This window comes from Mirounga angustirostris, unplaced genomic scaffold (genome assembly GCF_029215605.1).
Source record: "Mirounga angustirostris isolate CCGP_5_RB_7025 unplaced genomic scaffold, mMirAng1.0.hap1 SCAF_5, whole genome shotgun sequence".
In the NCBI taxonomy this organism is placed as follows: Eukaryota; Metazoa; Chordata; class Mammalia; order Carnivora; family Phocidae; genus Mirounga; species Mirounga angustirostris.
In genome coordinates, this window is record NW_026991713.1 from 170,909,290 (window position 1) to 170,937,188 (window position 27,899).

The following is a 27,899-nucleotide window of genomic DNA, read 5'->3' on the forward strand; positions in this document are numbered from 1 at the left end:
CATGAGGCCTGAGACACCTGGGTGGCTCAGTCAATTGGGCATCTGCCTTTGGCTCGGGCCGTGGCGGAGCCCCACATGGGGCTCCCCACTCAGCAGAGGGTCTGCCTCTCTCTCTCCCTCTGCCTGCCGCTTTCCCTGCTTGTGCGCTTACATGCTGTGTGTCAAATAGATAAATCTTTTTTTAAAAAAGATTTTTATTTATTTATTGAGAGAAAGAGAATGATAGCATGAGAGGGAGGAGGGTCAGAGGGAGAAGCAGACTCCCCGCTGAGCAGGGAGCCCGATGTGGGACTCGATCCTGGGACTCCAGGATCATGACCTGAGCTGAAGGCAGTCGCTTAACCAACTGAGCCACCCAGGCGCCCCTAGATAAATAAAATCTTAAAAAAAAAAAAATCATGAGGCCTGGAGCAGATCTGGGAACCATCAGCAAGGTGTTCATGGCCTCTAGAGAAAATCATGCTTCTAAGGCTACCACTCCAGTCCCCGGGTTGAAGGAAGCCCCGGGGGGGGGGGGGGGGAGACAGGAGTCACCCAGGGGGCCTCTCAGCACCCTGCTTCCCCAGGAACAGAGGCAGCACCTCTTTCAGCTGATCCTGTTAGGAAGGGAGGCGCCAGAAGGTGGGAGCACAGACCAGGTGCCTCTTGGGTCAGGGAACGTGCTCAACCCTTGAGCAAGACAAGACCTGTGGTCTGGTTGGGTCACTTGTGAGTGGCTGATCGTGGGAACTCACTTGAAATGCTCTGTTTTTTGGAAGGGAGGGATGGTGGTAATGAGAAGAGTGAAAACAAAGGGCTGCCCAGGGTTGGGAGAAAATCAAGAGCTTCCAGCTGGGAAATTGAGGGACGAGATAAAGAGGGAACCACCCACTGGATTTGACTGCGTAGCAAGTCAGGGTGAGATGGTGGGAAGGCAGTGGGCTGGAGAGTAACCGGCGGCGAGTGGAGAAAGCCAGTGTAGACAACTCCCTTGAAGAAGGGTGGTCAGGATGGAAGATGAGGGTCAGGGAGGCTGCAGAGGGAGGATGCAGGACTGGTAAAAGGACCTAAGGGCAGTGTGGGTGCTGTAGGACTGGGTGCACTTACAGAGGATGAAACAAAGCTGTGGGGAGACTGCAGGGGTCAGGGCCAGAGCCCAGAAGGGGGCACCCCCGCCTCAGCACTGCAGGGAGCCAGGAAGGCCAGGCCAGGGGGGAACCAAGTGCCCAAGGACTGGTGGCTCCCAGGTTTCTCCAGGATTCATCCCAGAGCAGCAGCTCCCCACAGAAGGGAGCGGGCGAGGGAGCCCCATCTGAATGCTCAGGCATTTCCTTATTGGGTACATCAGAAAGAATTGCTCTGGCTCTTGCTGATCCAACCGGTCTTCATGAATGGCTGTCCCTCCACCCCACCTACTGACTTCACAAGTTTAGTTGAATTCACACAATTTATACTGGATCTTGCAAGGACAGAGAAAGGTTTTATTTATTTAGAACAAAAACATATGTAACATAATTCTCTAAAACAGAAAACCCTATAAAATACACAAAGTAATCTCTATTTGTATTTACCCAGGGACATTAACAGCCGGAAGGGGGGCTAGGACTGGGAGAAAAGCCAAGGACTAATTCCATTTAAGAAAAACAAGAAACTGCCTTTTAAAAAAATAGCATTTTTCTACTTGTCAGTAGCTACACTTTCCCCGACTCTGTGTATGAAAACGTGAAACAAAATAGCACCTGTGAAAACACATTTGAGCCGCGTCAGTCAGAGATGAGGCAATGACCGGGGCTGTGGAATTCCAGCCCCGACTTCTAAGCGCGTCCCTACAACACAGTGTGTGCTGGGGAGTTCTTTCTAGAAAGCCCCCCTAGCCCCAGTGATGGAGAACTCCAGCAGCCCGGCCACTCTCGTCTGTAGTTTAGTTGAAGAATCTAGGAATCAAACACAGCAGTTAGAAACGCAACAGGACTCAGCTGCCCGACGCAGAGCAATCACAATCTGGAGGTGCCACGTGTGGCCACGGCCACGCGTCCGAGAGCCAAAGCCGGCCCTGGGTCTGCGGTGACCGCACTGGGCAGGACCGGGGGACAGCGGCCCCTACTGGATGGGTTCTGGGAGACGGTAGCTGATTAACGTGGTGGCTCTGAAAGTTCAGATCAAAAACACAGGACAGTCTCCAAAGATCAGAACAGAAAGGACCCTAAGATCATCCAGCTCAACTTCATTTTTCAGATGAGGCCCCAAAAGAAAAGACTAATTTTTGAACGCAGGCAGAGCTTTATTCATTGCAATTTCTCGACTGTTCCCCAAGGAGTGACACTTCCTTAGCCATTTAAAGATGTGAACCCCCCCCCCCAAACAGCCGAATGCTTGCGGTAGCTGCTTTTCAACCGGCAACCACCAGCACCTGCCGCACAAACTGGGGCAGCACGAGCTGCTCGGGATGCAACCAAACCAGGAGCCCGGGGGAACCTGTTCCGGGCAGCTCCGGGCACAAGCGGCGTCACGCTGCCGGACAGACGACACGCACACTGGTGCGGAGAGACAGAGCTCCACCGTTCAAGTCCTGGGGGCCACCGCCTCCGCTCTGTGTCCCTCTGTCCCGAACCCGCGCTTCGAGCCTCACGCAGGTGCCGTCGCACGAGTGGGCTGGCGGCTTTCCCAGCGCTGCTGGAACAGAGGTGCGAGCATGGACACTTCTTCCTTCACGCGCAGCGGCGGTCTCAGGGGAGGGGACCTTGCCTGCGCACCCCCCCGCCCCCGGGGGGCAGCTGTAGCAGCCGGTGGCTACAATCCAAGGCGGGAGGGGGAAGGGGGAAGGCCAACGCCCCCTCCTCAAGTAGTTGATGTGGCTTCTCGCCTAAATCTACGTGGAGTGCTTTCTGTGCCTGTAAGGACTACGGCACTCGGCTCGTGAAGCCTTTGTTGGCTGGCCTTCGTCAGAAACTACAGAAAAATATGGCACCTATAAAATTCAACTTACAAATCTCAAAGGCACCGCTCTTATGGAACTCGTTTTTAGTGGGATAAAGAGATGAATAAACACACAAATCTAAGTGCTATAAAAAAACAAGCAGGCTACGGGGATGCAGAATGATGCACGGTGCTCTTCGACATGAAGTAACGCGAAGACCTCTCTCAGGGGACATTTACGCAGACGGAGCTCTGTGAACAGCCAGGAGAAGGGCTTTCCAGGCTACAGGAACACGGATGCAAAGGCCGGGAGTCCGAGACACGGCATGGCTGGGATGGAGTGAGCAAGGGGAAGAAAGACCGCGACACTGGACTGGCACCAGGCGCCAAGTCACTGGGGCCACGGAGCCCTCGGGCAGGACTTTCAGGTGCACCACTGGGAGTTCTGAGCAGAGAAACAACTTTTTAAGAAAAGAAAGGTGAGTCTGGCTGCTTTGCGGGGAAGAGACTGCAGGGGCATAAGAAGAGCAGTGGGGAGAGCAGTCCCCTCTAAGCTGGGCTCTCGGGCTACTCTGCCCAGCACCCCGAGGTGGCCGCTGCGAGGTGGTGCCAGGTTCCTGGTCCAGGCCTTTGGAGACTGGCATCTTCACTCTCCGTTGGGCAGCACCTCACGTCCCATTTATTCCTCCACGAACCCAAGCTGCCATGTAAGTGCAACCATTCTAAGGCCATCGCACTGGACGGGCCACGTGTGGGCTCCAGTCAACAGTCCACTCACCTGCCTGACTAGAGTGAGATCCCCTGCCCACAGCCACTGACGTGGGAAGCATTTGCTGTACTCTGCTGGGCGACCGGACAAGGAGAGGATGGGGGTATGACCACACAGGATGCATGACGGCGGAATCATCAAAAGCACCTGCCTGTCCAACCCCAAGCAAAGTCCTGGAGAAACAACACGCTGGCAGTAATCTCCTGATTATTGGCAGGATCTCTGATGCAATCACCCCGAGAAATGGCCAGCCCTGGTGCCAAAACCAATTTGACATTGCTTCTGATCACTGGCAACTGCTGTCCAGCTTGAGGCCCAGCAGGATTTGCAATGTTCAGGCTCAGAACCTACCGGTGAATCAAGACCGAGCTCAAGCCCCAGAGTCAGTAACGGGAGAGGGAGACTCACCGGAGCATCATGGAGCATGATTAAGTCATTCCACCACTAATGCTACCTGTTTGTCACACAAACAAGAGTCATTCTATTGTTAAAGTGAAGGAGTTAATTTACCCTGTATAGATGTGAACCCTTTGCTTCAGGTATCATATATGGTATTTTAAGTCCATAAACAGAAATTTTGGTATAATTATTTAAAAATAAAATCTTGAAAAAATAATCATCTCTGCACCCCAATGGGGCTCGAACCCACAACCCTGAGATCAAGAGTGGCACGCTCTACTGACCAAGGCAGCCAGGTGCTCTGGTTCAACTATTCAGGCATTTGAATAAAAAATACAGATCTAGGGGCGCCTGGGTGGCTCAGCTATTAAGCATCTGCCTTCGGCTCAGGTCACGATCCCAGGGTCCTGGGATCAAGCCCCGCATCGGGCTCCCTGCTCGGCGGGAAGCCTGCTTCTCCCTCTCCCACTCCCCCTGCTTGTGTTCCCTCTCTCGCTCTCTGTCAAATAAATAAATAAAATCTTTAAAAAAAAAATAAAGATCTAAGGGCGCCTGGGTGGCTCAGCTGGTTAGGTGTCTGCCTTTGGATCAGGTCATGATTCCAGGGTCCTGGGGTCGAGCCCCACATGGGGCTCCCTGCTCAGTGGAGAGCCTGTTTCTCCCTCTCCTGCTCTCTCTCTCAAATAAATAATCTTTTTTTGTGTGTGTGTGTTTTTTTTTTAAGACTTTATTTATTCATTTGAGACACACAGAGAGAGAGAGCATGAGCAGAGAGAGAGGGAGAAGGAGAAGCAGGCTCCCCGCTGAGCCAGGAGCCCGATGCGGGGCTCGATCCCAGGACTCTGGGATCATGACCTGAGCCGAAGGCAGACGCTTAGCCATCTGAGCCACCCAGGCGCCCCAATAATCTTTTTTTTTTAAATACTAGAAGGACACAGACATTTCTTGCTAGTTATGGAGAAATGTAAATAGACAATAAGCAAATGAGGAGAAGCTTCCCTACACAAATTCAAACATCAGAAAGGCACGACGGGGCCCCTCCCACAGGTAGCGGCACTTCTGCACTCTAGTCCACAGAAATGGGAGCATCAGCGCCTGGAGCCTGGGCAAAGCTGGCCGCCTTAGCACACCCAGCTGGGGAGCCCCCCCCATCCACAAGGTTATGCTTAGGCTTGTCCGCACCCCCTTCAATGGGGCTTTCGGGCTCTCCTTTTGCTTCCTTCCCAAGTCCAAAAGTCCCCCACACTCCACCCTCTCAGGCATCAAGCTGCCTATTAACCTGGGAGGAGGAGCAAATTTGGTCTCCTTTTACTTCAAACTCTTCTACTAAGTTTCAAGGTCTTTCATTAAACAATGTCCTAGAGATGTGCTTTCTTAGGGAAGGAACTGTTCTTTTGTGTACCTCTTCTGCTCTCCCAAAGCAACCAATTAAAAATGCACAATATTTCTATCCCTGCCACATCAAAGATTCAGTATTATAAAAACATTAACAGCAGGTCAAAGGGTAAAAAAAAAAAAAGCTTATCTTTGTGACAGGAAGCCGTCTGCTACCAATCACTCCTGATAGAAGCTTTTAATAAAAACCTTTCCTTAACATGATGAAAAGACGACTGTCTCAGCCCGAAGTTCACATCATGCCTACGAGTGGAGAGTGGCAGTCCCATCACAGCCAGGAAAGATGCGGGTGCTCAGGGCTGTCTTCATTTTCAACACTTCTGGAAGCACTAGCCCACATGTTTTGATGGGCTCTGAGTAAAATAAGAAATGCAACTGGTAGAAATATTTGGATATGATGATCATATACCTAGAACATCAGGAAAGCAACTGACCAACTAATGTGACAGAACTATCAAAAAACTAAAAAATTCACAAACGTGTTTGGTTACACAGAAACAGGCAATATTTATAGAAAGGACACCTGACTGTAAAGTTGCTTGACCAGGGACATGCTAATTCTAATGAGATCCCCTCTCAGATGCACCAAACTGGCAAAGATTAAACTAACAACAGAAATGACAGCAAAGCTATGGGACAGAATCTCTCAGATGCTACCAGAGGGGACATAATTGCTATAGCCACTGAAGAGATCAATTTAGCAATACCTAGTTCAGTTGAAGAAATACAGATCGCAACTCAAGGATACATTTAGTTAAGTGTCACAGAAAGCTCAGGTGTGGGGACAGTAACTACAAGGCCTCCTGCTACTGTTAATAATATTGTAAAACCGGGCACCTGGGTGGCTCAGTGGGTTAAGCATCTGCTTTGGCCTAGGTCATGATCCTGGGGTCCTGGGATCGAGCCCCACATCAGGCTCCCCTCCCTGCTCAGCTGGGAGTCTGCTTCTCCTTCTGCCTCTGCCCCTTCCCCACTACTTGTGCTCTTTTTCATGGGAAAAAGAATACTGTAATACCCTCCTAAGATGGAATGCTACTCGTTTTTTTTTAAGATTTTATTTGTCAGAGAGAGAGAGAGAGCACACGCGCACAAGCAGGGGGAGGGGCTGAGGGAGAGGGAGAAGCAGGCTCCCCACTGAGCAAGGAGCCTGGTGCAGGACTTGATCCCAGGACCCTGAGACCATGACCTGAGCTGAAGGCAGACCCTTAACTGACTGAGCCACCCAAGCGCCCCTAACTCATCGTTTTTTAAAAATGAGGTGGTAGTTCTTTGAGTGTTAACTTAGAGATCACCCAAAATGTATTTAAATTTTATTTATGTACTTTAAGCAATCTCTATGTCCAATGTGCAGCTTGAACTCATGGACCCCAAGGTCAAGAGTCACATGCTCTTCTGATTGAGCCAGTCAGGTGCCCCCAAAATGTATTTGAACACAGTATGGTACAAAATATAGGATTCTATTTGTGGGGAAGATTGCATATACACCCACATTCTCAAATATTCACAATAAACCCTGCAGGAAGGATGCACATAAAACCTCAACAGTGGTTACCTCTGGAGAGTGGGCTTGGGGACTGGGAGCTTTATACTTCACCCCCTCTTTTTTTTAAACTGTAAGCATATAGCATTTTATAATTTAAATACTGACAAAAAGTTGTGGGGGTGGGGTGGGTAGAAAGCACTGAAGTGCAGAATGCTGATAATTGTCAGACAGGTAATGCATACATGGGCAGATCGGCATGCCGGCCTTTTCTACCTTTAGGTTTGAAAATCTCAAGGAAAAGCTTAATAATAATCAACTGAAAAAAGAAAAAAATGTTTCAATCTAGTCTGTGTTCCATGAAATGACTTGACACATAAATCCTGTGATCAATATTCACTCAGCACAAAGATGTTCCCAGGAACGCTGATGGTAGAGATAACCAAAGGATCAGATAACCAAAGGATCATTTTAGGAGATTCAGTTAGTTGAATTTTCAAATTGGAACCAATAAGAAGTAACACTTTAGCATAAAAGAAAAGGTATCAAAATGGAAAAGTTCACATTTTGCAAATCCAATTCTCGTAGCACACTGAGGTGCAGTCAGAGAAAAAGGTCATCATGTCTCCACGGCTCAAGGAAAGATAAGCCTGGAGACCTACAAAGACAAAAGCAGCCAGACTTAGGCAGGGAACACAGACCAAGTTCCAACAGGCAGACTCCCGCTGAATATATGAATACTAAACAAGTGGCTTCCGAAGAGGACATACCCAGGCCTGGAGAAAAGGCAGCCAATGTGAAATCGGAACTCCAGCAAGGATATGATCGGTGTCTACAATAATTGCACATAATAGCGAGCAGTAATCAAAGAAGAGTGTGAAAGTGTAACAGAGAAGCCCAAGAAGTGATGTAATCCTGGAAGCCTGAGCCGGAGGCTGCAGAGCCCAGAATGTTGATGCTGGAGACCCGAGTACAAAGCCCTGGGGCCAGCCGGGCAGGGTGAGCAGGGTTCCCACGGAGTCTGGTGCCAGCCCCGCCCTGTCTCCCAGCGCCGTCCAGAGCACTTCCCTCTAGGGCCATGACAGGGAACCAGAGTGAACGACCGACCGTCAGCCTTGAGCGGCATCTATGAGGAACGTCGGCAACAGTGGGTCTTTGAAAAAATTGACGAGAGCTGCAGATCCCTCTTCAAAATCCCAGAAAATGCACAAACACTGTCCATAAAGGTGAAAATTCATAGCCCCTCTCTGAAGCTGTTCTCTTAACTGGTTCTTTCTTAAAACACATTACTCAGCCAATTGGAAGAACCTAGTCTGGGTATCTCGAGTGATTCAACTGAAGAGAAGAATGTGAGAAGGAGCCCTAGCCCATTCATACTCTGATGTGATGTTCTGGCCTGTAAGGTCCTCCTCCAATGCGTCTCTCCTGCTCCTGCCACGCAACTGTTCAAAGTGGACCCTCACTGCTGGGCCCTCCTTCATCTGCCGCTCCCCACCCTGGCCCTGGTTCTCTGGCTCCACACGGACCCTTACTATGCTGTCCAGGGTTGGCCTCTGCCTGGCGGTCGTCCGGCTCAGCAACCTGGCCCTCCCCTCGGCTACATCCCTCCACTTCTCACTGCTGGCATGCATCGGGGGCTATTCAGTGATCTTCCCTACCTGCTGGGGAATGCTGTCAAGCTCTCTGAGTGGTCCCCCAAGCCCAGGCTTTCTAGGCTTAAACTGATCCAGAGAGCACTGCCGGGCCCTCCCCCCAGTGGGGGTGGCCAGGACCCACCACACAGCCCTGCTGCACGTCCTCCAATGACCACTGTCAGAGCTCATGGCCCTCGGGTGCCACAGTGCCATGGTGAAGGCAGCAGGGTATATGGTCAAAGAGGTAAAAAGTGCCACCCAACTGCCACCTTCATTTCAAAACCAGGTTTGTATTTAATGATGCAACGGAAGCCCAGAGGGATTAATGGACTTGGCCAGGGTCACAGTAACGGAGTGAAGATAGAGGAGCCACATTTCCCGTTTCTCAAGCCCGTGATGAATGGTAAAGGGCACTTCCATAATTGCAGATTTTGAAAATTAGAAAAAGGAACCTAGTTATCTCCTGAAATTTAATTAAGTCGCCCTCACTGATTCCTTACCACAACAAACACAGAATCCACTGAAGGAAACCTTAGGAGGAAGCAGGTCTGGGGCCCATTACAGCTGCCAAGAGAGGATGTGAAGAGAGGTGAAGGGGCCAAAAACCCTGCCAGGGGAAATGTTTTCCCAGGAAGGGGCACAATGAAAAGGTGCCAACCTCAGTGGAGCTATTTATAGTCACACAACAAAGGGAGGACTTCAAGGATCCCTCCTGAGCTGGGAGAAAAGGCATTTCACAGATCTTCAAAAGATCAAGGGACCGTGTCTAACAGTTTGCCTGAAAAACGACATGGTCCTCATCTGACAACAAGAGAATGCCTGCCCGGCCCAGTTACCCTTGAGAAAATACAACTACATTTTGAAGAGAAAAAAAAAAGTGAAGATTCAGAGAAAGAAAATCTGACGAATTAATGATATATAAAATTACAAAAATACCTTATTATTTGTTTAGGACTCAGACAAATCTTACTGGAGACATGAAATGTCTTTATAGACTTAAGAGTAGATTTGAGAATTTCTTCTTAATCTCTTTGGGAAGAGCGGGGATTCAAATAAATTCCCCATCTAGATCCAGTCACATGCTGTGGGGAAACAATGATTGCCTCCCAGGGTTTTCCTGGCAAATGACCAGTCCAGCCCGGACACAGGAAGGCTATTTTGGAACAAGGGAACCCCTGACCCCAGAGGACACCTCTAGCTTCAGCGTTGGCATCAAGTTCTGTGGGGCCTGCTGCTTTAGTGCTCACTTCCGGCCGACTCTCTGAACCAGGATTAAATCTCAGAATTTCAGCTACTAAGAATGTACTCTCTGCAGCGTGGCCTTTATTCCCACCTGAGCCTCCGAGGAACTTCTCTGGCTTCCCAGAAAACATTTCTTATTTTTATTTATTTCTTTTTAATTTATTTGAGAGAGAGAACATGTGCATGGGAGGGGGGGGGGAAGGAGCAGAGGGAGAGGGACAAGCAGACTCCATGCTGGGTGCAGAGCCCAACGTGGGGCTTGATCTCTTGACCCGTGGAGATCATGACCTGAGCTGAAATCAAGAGTTGGTCGCTTAACTGACTGAGCCACCCAGGTTCCCTGAGACAACATTTAAAAAAAAATCTGTTAAGATACTCTTTTCCTGGGCGCCTGGGTGGCTCAGTTGGTTAAGCGACTGCCTTCGGCTCAGGTCATGATCCCGGAGTCCTGGGATCGAGCCCCACATCGGGCTTCCTGCTCAGCGGGGAGTCTGCTTCTCCCTCTGACCCTCTCCCCTTCTCATGCTGTTTCTCTCTCTCTCACATAAATAAAATCTTAAAAAAAAAAAATACTCTTCCTGAGGCTGCTCATGCAACATGGCTCAGTCCTCTTAATTCTACAGCTCAAAGGCTTCAGCTTAAGTATGGAAAGCTGAGAAAAAGGGAGAAACTCCTAAATACCTAAGAGAGGGAGAAAAATCCAGGGGCACCCAGTGGTAACACTCCAACTGAAAAAAGCTGCTGAATATACTTAAAGCTTCAGATTTCATCTGGGGTTTAAATTTCAAATCCAATGAAAATGGTCACAGTTGTTCATACATAAGCATAAAGACCTCCACAGGAAGGGTCTAATTCTCTGAGCTTCATTCCTTCCCAAATCTGCAAAGTGGAAACAATAATTTCTCCCTCAGAAATGTTGCGAAGATTAATGGGCTTGTGAATAGTGTGAAGCGTTGCAGACCTGGAATAATGCTCAGACTCTAGGAAGAACTGTTGAAAACCCTTCACCCCGAGCACTCCTGTTCACTCACTACAGACCTTGGCTTACTCCCACAGGTCAAACATAAGCATAATAGGAATTCCAAAAACCATACAGAAACAGTGACCTGTGTAACTATATACATACTCAAAACAGCTGGAAGAAGAGATTTGAACTTACAAAACATTTAATTAACATCCTTCACATGAAAAAGGGTTCTTACAAATCAATACTTAAAAAGACCCAAGAGAAGAGTAGGCAAAGGAGGTCAACAGGCAGTTCGCATAAAGAATATAGATGGCCAATAAACACACAAAAAGCTGCTCAACCTCACTAGAAATTGGGGATATACAGATTAAGATGACATAGCACTTGTATCCACTATTTCAGGGGGGGAAAATCCACCTGGGGAAAAACTGGGGAAGCCACTATAAGAGTTGGTACCCAGTGCAGAGGATCCTGAAACATTTTGATTGGTTCCCACCTGCTCAGCCTTAAGAAGGAGGAGTGGATACCCTGCCCGTGTATAAGAACTCCTGACCAATTTTTCAACTGCTACATTTTTTAAAAAAGATTTTATTTATTTATTTGGCAAAGAGAGACACAGCAAGAGAGGGAACACAAGCAGGGGGAGTGGGAGAGGGAGAAGCAGGCTTCCTGCGGAGCAGGGAGCCCGATGCGGGGCTTGATCCCAGAACCCTGGCATCATGACCTGAGCTGAAGGCAGACGCTTAATGACTGAGCCACCCAGGCGCCCCTCAACTGCTACATTTTTAAATGTGAATAGGCAACCAAGAAAACACCAACTATTTGTGGAAAGTCTGCAATATGGGAAAGAGAAAGGTCAAAGCAAACAGGCAGAAAAATAAACATTTCAGAGAACAAGAGACAATGTACAAGAATGGTCCTTAGCTTCTAGAGATACATAGGGAAATGGGAAATCCTGTGGATGAAATGATAGCATTACTGGGATCCACTTCCAATTAACCTGACAGTGCTAGGGGTAGGGAGGAAATGTGTGGGGTCAGAGATGGAAACATTGGCTTTATGTTGGTAACTGTTAAACCTAATGGCTGAATACACGGGAGAATCATTATTCTACTTGTCGAAGTTTGAGATTTTTCATAATACAAAAGTGTGTGTGTAGGGGGAACGTGGGATACTATGAAAAAGGGAAATTGGGAAAGATCTTGTGGTTTCAATATTTGACTGCTGAAATGAAAAAAGCCAACAAGAAAGAGATGGAAGATGTGGTATGTTTCCCTGGAGGGTGAGGGAGGAGGAGAGAAAACTTAAAAGAGACATAAAGGACATAAAGAATCCCTGCAGAAGGTCCAACATCCAACGAACAGGAGTCCTAGAACAAGAGAAGAGGGGGGGGGAAAAAGGGAGGAAAATTTCATTAAAGAAATCTGGAATTGCTTAGCTCTCAAGAACCTGAACCTCTAGAATTAAGGTGCCTATATAAAGGACTTGAGCTTCTGGGGGTACCTGGACACACTACTGTGAAATTTTAGAGAAGGTAAAAATAAAGAGAGATACTTTTACCAACATCTGGAGTTGCTGAGGAGGAGCTCTGAGAAGGGAGAGGAGTACAGACAGGAGAGCCATTTGGGGGTGGGGTGAGGTCTGAGGGGAGAGCTGTGAGGGCTAGGTGTAGAGGGAGGCACAGTGTGAGAGCAGAGATCTTTTAAATGGGGTCTGGGCAGGGGGACAGAACTAACTGGGGGGCAAGTCCTAAAAGGGGGAGAGTTTCTAATGAGGAAGGGAGCTTTCAACTGGGGGATAGGCTGTAAGTGGGGAGGGGGTTCTTTTCACTCTAAAATCTATACCCAGCTATGTGTCTGTAATCAAGTGTGAGTTGGACATATAAGGAGGTGAAAAATTTATCTCTTCTATATCCAGTTTTTGGATGTTACTTGAGAATATCAGAAGAAGGAAGTAAACCAAGAAAAGAGATCCAGTAGACAGTGGATTCGACCCAGGAGAAAAACAAAATCCCAGAATGGCAGCTATGCATCAGCCTATGGGACACTCTGTATAGACTGTTATATAAAACAGGACATTTCTAAGAGAAAGAACCCTGAGAAGAAAGGAGAGTCATTGACTAAATGGTACCACACAGTTTTTGAAGAGGTAAGGATAAAAGCAAACAGTTCAAGAAACAAAAACAAACGCAGTTTGAAATTGTAGGAAAAACAAAAGCTCTTAAAAGGGGCGCCTCGGTGGCTCATTCGTTAAACGTCCTGCCTTTGGCTCAGGTCATGATCTTGGGGTCCTGGGATCGAGCCCCGCATTGGGCTCCCTGCTTGGCGGGAAGCCTGCTTCTCCCTCTCCCACTCCCCCTGCTTGTGTTCCCTCTCTCGCTGTGTCTCTCTCTGTCAAATAAATAAATAAAATCTTAAAAAAACAACAACAACACAGCATTGGCTTTTCAGTTAGTAACAGTCTCATCATAAAGTGGAGCAGAGAAAATACTGTCTTTAGCTTATGAAATCAGAAACATCACTGTAATATTTTCATTACAATAATCTAACAGGGGCTGAGAACAGTGACCTAACTATAAAGGAGGAAAGAAATGGTATTGTATCATATCACAAGAAGTCAACCGATAAAAGTCCAAAACTGACCAAAAAAAAAAAATCAAGAAATCGCAGTATAAACATAACATTTAGCTACGTAGAATACGGAATATCTAGTTACGTGGAACAATCCCCAGGAGAAACAGAAGTTAAAATCGGTTTCCTTTGGTAAATGCTTTAGTATTTTTTTTTTCCAATGTGTGGCTCCAGATTTGACTCTGGCTCTTTCACTTACTAGCTACGTAACTGTGGCAGGTTAGCCTCTTCACGTCGAACTCATCGTTTATAAAACGGAGAGGACACCTATGTTCTAGAAATATTGAATTTATCCACGTAAAACATGTTAAGAGTACCTGACACATTGAATATGTTTAATAAATAGTTTGATCAAAATTAAACTATGAAAAAAATGAATAAACAGTAAGTAATGCTACCAAAACAATCTAGAAAAAAAGTAAGACAAACCGAAAGCCAAGTACATTAAAACCATGCCTAGGTAAGATGGCGGGTCGGGGAGTCTCCTCGGTCTATCCAAACCTACGAGTTAACCTTGTAAACTCGCTCAAGTTCTGCCTTCTCCAGGAAGCTTTCCCCATCACTCCTGGTGTGTACCAGGATCACCTCTGAACTTCCAATTCTGTCCCCCCACTGCCCCCTTAAAGCTTCTCTTCTCCAGAACAGCTTTAGTCCCTTCTTCCACTGCCCACAGGTCATCCTGTAGAGCCTTTGGCATTATGGTCCTCTTCCTCCTCCAGCCAAATTCCCACTTGGTACTAGAATCCTACTGACAGAAAGCTCCCTCTCAGCCTTTCCAGATGGGAGGCTTCATGCTCCTGCCTCCTTTCCATTCCTGCTCGTGTGTTTAACTCCAGGCTGTCATTGCCTCTCCAATACCTGCCACCTGCCCTTCCAATGTGCCCTTCCCCTGCCCCCCTTCAGAACCTGCTTAGCATGAGCTGGAAAGATCACATCTTTCCCCTCCTCTGAAACCTACAGAGCACAGCCCACACTCCAAAGAAGACTGAAATGCTGGGTGATCCACAACGGACCTCAGCTCTGAATTCCTGGTCTTCTCCCCACCGCTCACACCTGTGCCCAGTGCTGCCCTTCTTTGAGGCTGGGCTCAGCAGAGTTTTCCCCCTCTTCCTCCCCTTGCTCTCTGGGACAAGCGGCCTTCTTACTCGTCATTGCTCCCCACGTCCCTGCTCTGTGGTGCTAGGAAGGGGTGCCACTCATGGGTCTCTATACACCCAAACAGGCCAAAGTCCTGCTTTGGGATTTTTCAAACTGGAGCCCTGGCTGGTACAGGAAGAAGAGGGAGGTATGGGGTAGGGAAGAGTTCGCTCTCAAATAGAAAGGCTGTGGAAGGGACCCCTGTTCACGCTTTACGGTGGGAGAGCATGCAGCAGAGATGGGATGAGGTCCTCGAGGCCTTCAGAGCTGCAGGTCTCCACCTGCCCAAGGCCTGGCTGTTCAATAACTGATTCTGCGAGCTCCCCAAATCCCTTCAGCAAATCTCTTTTTTAGCTGATGCTAGCTGAAGACAGGTTTCTGTCACTGGCAAGGACGAGTGTCCTGACAGCCAATATGAGAGCCAGCCTGGAGGATATGGTTTCAAAGAGGCTGGTCTAGCATTTCAGCTATTTTACACTTGATCCAACCAACATTTACTGAGTGCCCGTCATGTGCTGGGCATGGTTTCAGATGCTAGAAAATACAAAGACAAAAAAAAGACGTGGTCTCTGATCTCACAAAATGTAGTCTGTTATGACCAGGAGCTTCGAGAACATAATTGAGAGAACACTCATTCTACCAGAAGGCTCAACATCTTGGAAAACAAGATGAAGACAGATCACTAGGATTTAACATCTTGGAAAATAACAAATTTTGTCAAAACTAGGTTGTCAAAAAAGAATCTGAAAACTTGGACATTTTAAGTAACTGACTAGTCACAAGTACAACAGAAAAAGAGCGTAGCAGAAAGAACACCAAAGACCCAGAAGCCAAAATATGTTACAATCTCAACAGCAGTGGGAGTAGAATAATAATGGCTATTTTAGACCGAAACACAGTCATTGGTAATTTGACAAAACACCCAAGACATAGGAATATCTGGGAAACCATCTAAAAACTCATCAGGTCCAAAATGCCTTGGAGACAGAGAAAGGGCAGGAGGAGGGGAGAGTAGAGACGACAAGAAGTAGCTGCCCTGCTGGATTTTCCCAGATCTGTTTCCAGGATGGACTGTGGAAGAACTGGGTCTTTGCTAAATGGCAGGACATGCCAGATGACAGTCCAAAATGTCTGGTAAGAAGCCAGCAAACCTCCCTTCCTGCTGCACATCAACAGCTGCCAAACAGGAGAAGTCCTCTGGCTCACGTCTCCGTTCAGAAGACCTACAAATACTCCAATGTCCCCGAAAGACCTGAAGGCCAGGGTCACAGGGTCAGAGTCCATGATAAAGGCAACGTTAACTTCTGATACCGACCGGTTGTTTTTGACAGGGCTGAGAACAGCAGTTTTTAGATCACTTGTGAAAATGTCTGGGATGAATAGGCCTTTTCACTGCCGCCTTCTCTCCAACCTCTTTTGTAGAGAGATGTAGGTAGCAACAAAGGGGAGATTTATTACCATGAGCCCATTCGGCAGCTGTTTTCTTGTTGCTCCTTGTTTAACTTCTCCCAAGAGAGCAGAGTTATCTACCCAGCTAAGCAGGTGTTGAAGGCAGGTGATTTTGTTTCCATTAATTTTCTTAAGTAATAGTAAACCAGACTAGAGAGTCCGCTCATGAACTCCCGGGGAAACCTTAACCCTATGGCTGCTAGACCACAGGGCGTCTGTTGCAGCTGGAAGGCTAGGTTCTGATCCCCGGTGGTTCTAACACCTTCCAATCTCTTGGACTAACAGTAAGCAGAACCTAAGAGTCCTGGCCCATCCCTGCCCCTCAACATCTGGATTTTGTCTTCGTTAACAATGTGTTCATTGTAAAGTGATGTTGGAGGCTTTCAGGAAAAACAGATTAAGAAAGGCATTCCTCTTCATTTCAAAGCCCAGATAAACCACCACATTAATGACTATACTCACAGCTTCATGTTCCAAGCTCCCGTGAGGGAGAGGTTAACATAAAACGGAGAAGTTTTTAATTTTAAAGCTTAATAACCTCCCAAACCTATCAATTTAACCTCAGTTCTGGGTGCACTTTGCAATCTTCTCCCTGATCTTCTTCACGAGAAGGCCCGTGGTATGTGCACTCCACAAGGAACTTTCGACTCCTCCCATCTATGCTCAATTGTAGACAGCCACTATTCAATAGTGGACTGAGGAGAACAACCAACCTTCCATGTGTTGGACAAAATCCTGAAGCCTATTATGCTTCAGCCCTTTGATTACCTTCAATTTTCTCCTACTGTAGAGCCGTTATCATAAGGAGCGAACATTCGGTGACACATCTCTTTCTCTTTATCTGTGTAGTCCCTGTAATAGCTGGAGACAGAAACATACACTAGTTAAAGTCTGTCTTTGCAGGAGGTGACATCTGGTGGTTGGAATACCACACTCAGGTCCAGAAATACTGAAAATTCAGCAGGTCCTGAAGTGAATTAGGAGGGGATGGAGAAGCCATGCTGGAGGTAGGGGAGCCAGGAAACTCCCCTCAGAGGGGACCGTAACAGTAAACCTCTACCTCAGAGGCTGTTCAAGAAGCCCTTGGACAGAAAGCCCACAACCTGAAAAGACTGCAGCCTTAAAGGCTGGGAGCCACTTTATAAGGGCTGCCAGGCTGAGCGTCTTGCCAAGTGGCCTCATACTCCGTGGCTTCTAAATTATCTTCAGATTTCTTTGCTAAAGAATGGTCAGATTCCAAAATTTCTACATTTAACTTATAAGTATCCTGACAGGATACTTCTCTTAAAAATTATTTTTGGTACCCTAGGTGGGACTGACAGGATACTTTTAAAAACCAGAAAAGGGGGATGCCTGGCTGGCTCAGTTGGTAGAGCATGCAACTCTGATCCTGGGGTTGTAAGTTTGAGCCCCACACTGGGTATAGAGATTACTTAAAAATAAGGTAGTTTTAAAATAAAAATCATTTCGGGCGCCTGGGTGGCTCAGATGGTTAAGCGTCTGCCTTCGGCTCAGGTCATGATCCCAGGGTCCTGGGATCGAGTCCCGCATCGGGCTCCCTGCTCCTTGGGAGCCTGCTTCTCCCTCTGCCTCTCTCTCTCTTTCTCTCTGTCTCTCATGAATAAATAAATAAAATCTTTAAATAAAAATAAAAATGAAATAAAATAAAATAAAAATCATTTCAGGAAAAAAAAAAAAAGGAAATTGCTGGACAGTCCTAGAAGGCCTGAAATATAACAAATGGATCTAAGTATAAGAGGTGCACACACCTCAGACTTTTTTAACATCAAAAGCTTTAACTAGCAATCTAGAGTAAATGTTTAATGTCAACAGGAGCAATACAGAAGAACAAAAACAAAACAAAACAAAACAAACCACCTAAAAAGACAGTGGATAGATTATGAGGTGTTGGAATTACAGACTATTTATATGCCAATATAGTCATTGTAGAAAACTTTGAAAACGACGTCTATAATCACAAAATGTTGTATTACTGAAACACTGGTACAGATTTTACTTGGGTAACAAGAAAGTCACCCTATGCATAGGAGTCAGACCTGAAAGATGCATTGCAGACCAAACAGGATCTGTAAGACAACTTTCTGCCATCTGTTAAGAACACTGGTTTTCAATTGATGGCAAGTAGGGAGGAGTAGCTGAAGAACAAGGCCCTTTTTAAAAATTACACTGGCCCACCTGTTTTAAGGTGCTTACTTTGGGGGTAGGAAGTGGGGAACAGACTTGTAGTCTGGAGGAAGCTGTTGGTTTAGCACTTCACAAAGTCAGCTCTAGGGGGCGCTGCCTCCCAACACATGCTGGGCAACATTCCCAAACAGTCCTTTACCCAGGTGGAGACACCAGAACCCCAGCCATGGCACTCGCCTCTTTCTTTGGTTTGTACTCCTGCAAACAGGTCTCACCTGGCCAGTTTCTTCAGCTCATTATTGATGTCATGATTGAAGGGCTGTTCCTGCTGGGCTCGGACTAGAAAATTTCGGGCCTTCTGATACTCAGTCATGAGTAGACAGGCCTGTCAAAGGTTAGTTTTAAAAACACACTTGGTTAGGAAAGACAGCATTTTTTCACTATCTTTTCCTGGGCATTCGTTCTCAAGTCCCTGGCCTCCAACACACCTGTCCACACCGGAAGAGGGCCTTAGCATTCTTCCGGTCGATGATCAGAGCTTGTTCTCCATAGCGCAAGGCTGTGGTAGGTCGCTCCAGCTTCAGGTACGTAAAGGACAGGTTAAGGAGAAGAAGAAGCTTGGCTGCTGCCACCAGATGCTGCTCTTCAGGGGGTGCTGATCGTCGGTGGAGAAGCAACAAGGCCTGTGGAGATGGAAAACAGGTAGTCAAGAGGAAGCACATAATCTTACTATTGAAAGCCTGAAGAATCAAAAAAAAAAAAAATTAGAGGTTAAAAAAAAATGAGCTCAACAAGTTGCAGGACATAATATCAATATATGAGAGGTAGTTGTAGGTCTATACTCCAGCAATAAACAATCCAAAAATGAAGAAAACCACTCCATTTACAACAGCATGAAGAGAAGTCACAATAAATTTAAAGTGTAAGAATTGAATATTGAAAACTACAAAATACTGTTGAAGACATTAAAGAAGATATAAATAAATAGAAACACATCCCATATTCATGGCTCAAAGGACTTAATATAGTTAAGGCAATATTCCCCAATTGATCTACAGATTCAAAGCAACCACTACCAAAATTTCAATAGCCTTTTTTGCAGAAATGGTCAAGCTGACCTGAAGATTCACATGCAAATTCAAGGGATGCCAAGGAGCCAAAACAGTATTTACAAAGAGAAAATGGAAGACTCACACTTCCAAATTTCAAAGCTTATGACAAAGCTACAGCAGCAAAGCCAGTGTGGTAATAGCATAAGGACACACATAGATCAATAGAATAGAATTAACAATGCAGACTGAGAGTCCAGAAATGAACCCATACTTCTGTAGTCAACTGATTTTTCAACAAGGGAACCAGCCCCATTCAACAGGAAAAAAGTAGTCTTTTCAAAAAAAGGTGCTGTGACAACTGGACGTCAACACGCAAAAGAGTGAGGTTGGATTCCCACTTCAAGCTACAAACACAAGTTAACAAAATGGATCATAGACCTAAACGTAGAAGCTAAACTGTAAGACTCTCAGAAGAAACCTTGACGTGTAAATCTTCATGACTTTGAATTAGACAATGGTTTCTTAGATATTACGTGAAAAGCACACATCACCAAAAGAATAAACTGGACTTCAAAAGTAAAAACTTCCGTGTTTCAAAGGACATTATCAAGAAAATGACTGAAGAAAAATCACTATAGCCATTACTTACTGGTTTAAGCTGATAACACAATTAATGGTCCATACCTACAGATAATTCTGTATCTTTAAATAAAAAGACATTCATACATTCCTGAAAAGAAAAAGAATGTAAAAACAAAACCCGCAGAATGGGAGAAAGTATTTGTAAATCATATTTTTAAAAAAATCTAGTATCCAGACAATATAAAGAACTTTTATAAGAATAAAAAGACAGAAAACCCAATTAAAAATGGGTAAAGAATATGAACTGACATTTCTCCAAAGATGACATACAAATAGCCAATCAACACATTAGTTATTGGGAAATGCAAATCAAACTTAACAAGATACTGCTTCATACCCACTAGGATGGCTATAATTCGAAAGATGGAAAATAAGTGTTGGTGATGATGTGGAGTAATTGGAACCCTCGTACTGTTGGTGGGAAAGTAAAGTGTTGCGGCCACTATGGAAAACGGTTTGGCAGTATTTCAAAAAGTTAAACATGGGAGTTACTACATGACCCAGCACTTGCACTCCTAGGTACAAACCCAAGAAAAATGAAAATCTGGGTCTACACAAGACCTTGTACACCAATGTAAAAAGCAACATTATTCACAGTAGCCAAAAAGAGGAAGCAATCCAAATGTCGACCAACTGATGAACAAAACACAGTAGGATCCACACAATATACTGCTCAGCCTTAAAATGAATGAAGTTTGGTATATGCTACAACACGGATGAACCTTGAAAACCTCATGCTAAGTGAAAGAAGCCAATCACAAAAGGACAATACTGTAGGATTCCATTCATAGGAGTACCCATGGCAGACAGACAAATTCCTAGAGGCATGAAGTAGAATGAAGATAACTGGGGCTGGAGGAGCAGGGAGAACTGGCAGTTACTGTTTAATGACTAAACAATGTTTGGGATGAGGAAAAAGTTCCAGAAATGGGTAGTGATGATGGCTGCATAACACTGAATGCATTTAAATGCCACTGGATGGTATAGCTGAAAATAACTGAAAAGACAAATTTAGTTCTCACTAGTGTTCTCACTAGTGTTATTAAAAAATAAAAAATTTTAAGACAGAATGGAGTATGAATACACATTACAACATGGATGAACCTTGAGAATATTTTGCCAACTGAAAGAAGCCAGGCGCAAAGCATCACACGTTTGATGATTCTGTTTACATAAAATGTCCAGGAATAGGCAAACCCACAGAAACAAAGTAAAACAGGGGCTACCAGGGTGTGTTGGGGGAATGGAATATAACTGCCAACAGGTACAGGGTTTTTTTTTTGAGGTGATGAAATGATCTGGAATTAGTGTTGATAGATGCACAACCTTACAAATACATGAAAAACCACTCACCTGTACACTTTAAAATGTGAATTTAGAAAAGCACAATCCCACGAGAACAAAGAATGAAAGGATCGATAGCAAACCCAAGATGTCAGAACAGATGGCAGAGTCATGACCGGAGAACGGAGGCCCACGTCCGAGGGGCTGGCCCTCCAGTGCAGAGCCGCAGGAACGGACAGAACCAGCGATCGGAACTGGCCAACAAGTGGGGCTGAGTAAGAGAGGACAACAAGATGGACATCGAGAGTAAAAAAAAGGAAAGCAGAAGCTCAATCCAGGAGGCCTAACAATTAACAAAGAGTCCCCAAAAAGAGAAGACAGAGACAAGGGCAAATTACCAAAGAAATAGCTCAAGAAAGTTTCCCAGAAGACAAGTTTCCTGAATGAAGTGATACACCCGGGGCTTAATACAACAAATTTTTAAACACACACAACCCCCACTGTAAAATTTATTAACACCAAAGGAAAAAAGATCCTTAAGTCTTTACAGAGAAAAAAGAGAAAAGGTCACATAGAAAAGAACAGGAACCTAAAAGACATCAGGCTTCCTCACAGCAACTGTAAAAGCTAGAATCAAACAGTATTCTTCAAATCTGACGAATAGTGACTGCATGCTAGAATTCTATACTCTGTTATGCCAACTGTTAAGCATGTGGTAAGTACAAGAATATTTTTAGAAATGCACGGATATACTTACTCTATCAACACAAGGGATAAGTGGAAAAAAGCAACAGGAAGTCCACAAACAGAATCACAGGGCAGCCCAGGACAAGAACTCTGAACCAGAACACCAGAGAGCAGAGGGAAAACACTAGTGAGAACTAAAGATCCACCTTCCAGAACGAGAAGTAGAAGATATTAAAAACAGCAACTAAAGCATGTCAAGTACCAACTCACAATGCCAGAAAAAGCTGCAAACTTAAAGAGGGCCTGGGAAATGAGACTAACGATGGAAGGACTGAACTGATCTTTCTTCATTGGAAAATTCTTTTCCCCCGTGTGAGCAGGCTCTGTCTCAAGAAACCTTACAACATTGATAGTTATCTGTGATTTGAGCCGACCGTGAGCCCAAGCCTGTACCCTTCATGTTTAGGACCTTGATTCCGTCAGCATTCCGAAGGACAACACACTCATCATGCACTCTCCTGTCTCTTGAGCATATGCATAGAAACGAAACGTCGTAAATACCATGAGCCACCTACCCCAAATCCTATCTCCCCCCTCCTCTAGCAGAGCCTTGAGTTCATTCACAGCAGTGGTATACAAATTAAACTACAGTTCCCAGATTCCTACACAGTTACTGGGGTCCACTGAATATAGGTCTGGCCAGTGATATAGAAAAGGAAGTCACTGGCTGAGGGGGTACTTCTGGAAAGCTCTTAACATAAATACACCAGACTCCTCTCCCCTCCCTTCTTCCTGCCTGGGTGACCATGTGATGCTACAGGACCATCTTGGGGTAAAAAAGGATATGTTTAAGGGTAGTGGAGCAGAAAGAGGGAATCTGGATTCCTTTACGGCTTCATAGAACTGACGTACCAGCGTTGGACTGCCTCCCTGCTCATTTGAAAAAAAATTTCAATTATGGTTTATTTTCATTAAATAATTAATTTTAGAACATGAGCTTGAGAGCGGGGGAGGGACGGAGGAAGAGAATCTTAAGCAGGCTCCACACCCCATGCAGCCTGACGCAGGGCTCGATCTCATGACCCTGAGATCATGACCTGAGCTGAAATCAAGAGTGGGGATGCTTAACCAACTGAGCCACCCAGGTGCCCCTAAATCTGGTTTAAAGTACAATTTTTCAAGATTCTGTTGCTTGCAGCTGAATGCAAATCCTGAATGAATGAGGCTCCCTTTACAAATGAGACAAAGTCAGAATGCTCCTAGACTCTAAACTGTCCTGTTTGCCTCTAGAACCTAGGGCAGAGTTTGGCATACAGAAAATGCTCATATTTGTTGAATGAGTCACAAAGCAAAAACAGTGAATTCCTGTCAGCATAATCTATGCAAGGAGCCAAACCACAATGAGAAGCCTGGTGAGAATGGAGTCACCTTATAGCTAGAAAAATCTCCACTGTCAGACAGGAAATGAAGATGGCAAATGGGATGGAAAATCAGTTGGTAGAGGACCAACTGATTTATTTTTTTTAAAGATTTTATTTATTTATTTGACAGAGAGAGATACAGTGAGAGAGAGAGCACAAGCAGGGGGAGTGGGAGAGGGAGAAGCAGGCTTCCCACTGAGCAGGGAGCCTGATGCGGGGCTCAATCCCAGGACCCTGGGATCATGACCTGAGCCGAAGGCAGATGCTTAATGACTGAGCCACCCAGGCACCCCTGGAATGAGAACTTTTAAAGACTTTTTACTGAAATACACACACACACACATACAGGTAATTACAAAAACAAGTGAACAGTTCAACAAACTTTCACAATCTGAACACACCCATGTAACCACATCCAGACACAAACACAGAACACAAACACAAATCCCATGTCCCCTCGCCTGGTCATTATCCCCGGCAGGAAGATTTTCTCAATGAGATTTTTCTTAAGGACTGCACGTGAAGAATAGGGACATATAAGAACTTTCAAAAAAAAAAAGAATGAAGCGGGGGAAATCGGAGGGGTAGACGAACCATGAGAGACGATGGACTCTGAAAAACAAACTGAGGGTTCTAGAGGGGAGGGGGGTGGGAGGATGGGTTAGCCTGGTGGTGGGTATTGAGGAGGGCACATTCTGCATGGAGCACTGGGTGTTATGCACAAACAATGAATCATGGAACACTTCATCTAAAACTAATGATGTAATGTATGGGGATTAACATAAGAATAAAAAAAAAGAACTTTCAAAAAAAAAAAAAGAATGTTTTCAGGGTCTAAATTCGTACTTCTAAAGCATCCTTACCCTCTTATATCTCACTTTGGCATCATAGAAACGATTTTGGCGGAAAAGGTAGTTGCCAAACTCCCGTTCAGTAGCTGCCACTTTTAGGACCTTCTGAAGTGGAAACTCATCTTGTTGCTCCTGAGGACCAAAGACAAGGACACCCAGCAAGGAAACTGAAAGCCACAACACCACGATGCAAGTGCTGTTATAGATGTTAGTTTTTCTCCTTCACATCGTGCACTTTCGTTTAGTGGCTGTGTGTGTGCCAAGCTCTGGGCTTGGTGACCCTGCAGAGGTCATCTCTGTGGCTCCCAGCAAAAGCTAAAGGTATTACTAGTCCCATTTTATACACTAGAGCCAAAAAGTGGTCTACTCCTTTGGTCCTTCCAGAGATGCTCCCTGAAGAATTAGAAACTGATGGAACTTGCCAAGCATGGAAAGCAGGTCTCACAACAACCATTTATCCAACAAGCATTTAACAGGTCTTCGTCTGCCCGGGACCCTACTGGTCTTCCTGGCCACAAAGTTGTACCCTGGGTACATGTCAATCACCCACAGAGCCTCTCTTCAAACACAATGTCCTGGCCTTATCCCTGCCTAGAGATTCTCAATCAGTACCCCACAGGTGCGCCTCAGGGATTTGCAAGAACCTCTGTTTTGTGGAAAGGTGAGAAAAAGGTAAGGGCCCTCACTTGAGGCGATGGCAGTTTAATGGGGGAGACATCATATCCAGATATAAACCTAGGTGGACATCTAAGGCCACACACACAGTTCGTGTGGGACAGCATGAGTGAGAGTGTGTATGGCTGCTGAAGAGATAACAAGCCCTAGTTCTGTGTGATGGGTTAAGTGAAAGGCTACAAGGCAAGGGAATGTTTAAAGTTATGGGGACAGAGGCCATGTGCCCCCATGGGCCTGGGACTTTCCCAGTCTACACCTGATGTCCTGGGATCTCAGCCAATTAATAATCTCCTTTGCTCTCAAGCATTTTAGGTTGGACAATAAAGTATATGTTCGCCCTAGTCGACCACTACCAATGCTTGCTAGAAACCAAATTTAATGTTGAGAAGCAAATGCTCATGGTCTTGCAGGGAGAACTAGGCAAAGGGTGACTAAAAATCACCTCAAACTGCTGGTTCAGAACAAACCCAAGGTTGGACCTCAGCCTAGTTCATCTGCCCACACACAGGAGTCATTACTAAGATGGATATGCACCAGGAAATAAGGGAACCCCCCCCCGCCACCACCACACAGGAGCCCCAGGGTGGAATGGGGGGCAGAGGATCACCATCAGAGAAAGGTAATTACCAAAAACACAAACCCATTCTCTCTTTTAAGTATGGACATCTATGCTCCAGAACTTACAGCTGAAAGAGCACAAAACTTGTCTGACTCAGCGGAGTCCAGGAAGTCAAGCAGCTCGATCTCAAACAGGACAGTGGTATTTGGGGGGATCAAAGGAGGGCAGCCCAGCGTTCCATAGGCATAGGTTGGTTTGAACAGAAACCTGGCCAGCTCTCCTCTCCTCATGCTCAGAAGGCCCAACTCCATGCCCCAGAGTGTAATATCTGGAAGAAGAACACGAAGAATTTGAAGTTTGCCCAGCATCCTGATCCAATGTCATCAATTTCTTCCCCCTTGAAGTCCAAATCTTTCCACATCATACTCCAAGCCTTCTGCACTACGGTCCCAACTCACTTTTCAGTCTGTTTCCCAATACCACCACCACCACCATTCCCAAACTCCAACTTTTTTTTTTTTAAAGATTTTATTTATTTGAGAGAGCGAGAATGAGAGAGAGAGAGAGAACACATGAGAAGGGGGAGGGTCAGAGGGAGAAGCAGACTCCCTGCCGAGCAGGGAGCCCGATGCGGGACTCGATCCCGGGACTCCAGGATCATGACCTGAGCCGCAGGCAGTCGCTTAACCAACTGAGCCGCCCAGGCGTCTCCCAAACTCCAACTTCTGTGGGCTCTGCAGCAACCTGGCTTCTCTACCCCTGTTCATACAGTTCCTTCTTCCTGCAAGGAAGTTCCTGCTTCCTCACCCCAGGCCCAGCTTCTATCCTCACTGAAATCTTACTCAAACTTCAAGGCTCATTTTAAATGCCCCCTCCTCCATAAAGCCTTTCCTGATCTTCCCGGCTGGAATCAATTGTGCCTTCATTAAGCACTCCCATAACACTACTTACACCTCCCAGGACCTCATCCAATTCAGTGAATGTGCTCAATCTCCTTACTCTAGCTGAGATGTTCTAATCATCTGAGCACATCTTCTGTTTTCACCATGCGTTATGGATATTAAGCCCCCGATAAACGTTGTTAACAAATGAACATGCCCCATAATTCTCAGGATGCAAAGGTAACCTTGCCAGGTAAACTCTCTCCCGAGTATCTATGCCTCAATGGGAAATGTGTAGGCGAACAGGGCTGGTTTAGCAAAACCCAGCCTCAGAAAAACCAACTCAAAGACTCCCTGCTCTGAAGCGTTTCCACAAAAAAATCCCTGCTTTTCTGGCTGCTCATGTCAACTTACCCTCTCCAAGTTTCATCAGCCGGGGCGTTTTCCTAAAGCAATTAGAATCAAAAGGCTTATCCATATGCTCCAGATATCCAGAATATTTCACTAGGACAGAAAACAAACAAACAAAACGGTACAAGGAAAATAATACCAAGAATGTGCACACCTCCATCTCACTGTTACAAAACAAAAAACAAAAAACAACAAAAAAACACGATGGAATTCGATGCGTTCAAACCATCTCCCACCCAGAGTGATAGGAAAAATCTTCGCTCAATGTTTGGACGCCTGCCCTTTGGCTGTTTCAGGAGTTTGGCTGGTGAGCCTCAATGTCCCTTGTTCGTAGCGGCCTCATGCAAAGGGGAGATGGGTTCCCTCGTTTCCCTTAAGAACGCGAAGTGTTAACAAAACAAGCGAGTTCTACCTTTTTTTAAAACATAACCTTCCCTCCCCACCTCCCAAGGTTAAGGTGCAGAACAGGCTTGGGCACTGGTACTTTTGCCTCGCCAGCTGGGAGGCAGATGGTACCTAGCACGGAAGCATCCGGGGTCACCAGCTCTCCAGCACCCTCTCGGATGACGTCCTTCAGCACGCCCCGGTCCCCGGAAATGTCCAGCATCCTTCGACTCAACCTCTGGTACGGAGACTTGCGGGGAGAGACACAAGACCTCAGAGCCCCCGGCTGGCACGCCGACCCCGGCACCCCACGTCCGTGACTCCGCGGCGCACAGACTCTCACCTGGCCGGAAGCGTTGTCCCCCTGCAGGACTCTTGGGTTCCGCGTGCTGCCCCCCATCGTCACGTTGCCTACCCGGCGGCTACGCGAGCCCTCAACCCCCTCGCCCTCCCCCTGGCGGTGGCCCAGCCACCCCTTTATACCCAGCCGCGCGCTCCCCACCGCGGCGCTCGGCTCAGGGGCCGCGAGGAGGCGCCGATCGCTTCGTGCCAACCGCCGCCAACCGCCACCAACCGCCCTGCGCCCTAGGGCGGCGCGCCTGAGCACGTGGCGGGGACTCACGGCGCGTGATGGGGCACGTGACGGGGAAGCGCAGAGCTGGACGGGCCACGTGACGGGGACGCCCCAGCGGGGTGGGGGCGCGGGGCATGATGGGAGATGCGGCGTTGGCACACGCAGCGCCGTGGGGTTTGTGGCGGGGCCTGCGGGAGCACCTGGCGGGGGACGCGTGGCTCGTGAGGAGGTAGGTGGAGGGAACCACGAGAGGCGCGGTGGGGAACGTGAAGGGTTCGCCTGTGGCAAGACGGGGCTCGCGGGGGGAATGTGGGGGGAACGAGAAGGGGCGCGTGG

At 46.6% G+C, this 27,899-nt stretch overlaps 1 protein-coding gene across 2 annotated transcripts; it reads right to left on the bottom strand.

The window, feature by feature from the left end:
- Positions 1 to 1,462: 1,462 nt before the first annotated feature.
- FKBP6 (FKBP prolyl isomerase family member 6 (inactive)) lies at positions 1,463 to 27,542 on the bottom strand. Of its 2 annotated transcripts, XM_045872079.2 has the most exons (9): positions 27,333 to 27,542; positions 27,122 to 27,239; positions 26,609 to 26,698; positions 25,439 to 25,641; positions 24,092 to 24,211; positions 18,631 to 18,825; positions 18,418 to 18,527; positions 16,766 to 16,858; positions 1,463 to 1,913 (listed from the first exon to the last, which is right to left on the bottom strand). In XM_045872079.2, exons 1-8 carry the CDS (start codon positions 27,387 to 27,389, stop codon positions 16,768 to 16,770), a joined length of 984 nt encoding a protein of 327 aa, XP_045728035.1. In that variant the 5' UTR covers positions 27,390 to 27,542; the 3' UTR covers positions 1,463 to 1,913; positions 16,766 to 16,767. The 2 variants fall into 2 exon arrangements, with proteins under 2 accessions (XP_045728035.1, XP_064446453.1); XM_064590383.1 differs by lacking the exon at positions 24,092 to 24,211 and having other exon boundaries at positions 1,464 to 1,913; positions 27,122 to 27,542.
- Positions 27,543 to 27,899: the final 357 nt, after the last annotated feature.

Excerpts from the sequence above, each read along its gene's own strand:
- FKBP6 (XM_045872079.2), bottom strand. The coding sequence starts at position 27,389 with ATGGGGGGCAGCACGCGGAACCCAAGAGTCCTGCAGGGGGACAACGCT. Across the intron at positions 27,240-27,332 it reads GGGACAACGCTTCCGGCCAG|TCTCCGTACCAGAGGTTGAG; the intron begins GTGAGAGTCTGT and ends TCTCCCCGCAAG. Across the intron at positions 26,699-27,121 it reads CCCGGATGCTTCCGTGCTAG|TGAAATATTCTGGATATCTG; the intron begins GTACCATCTGCC and ends TTTCTGTCCTAG.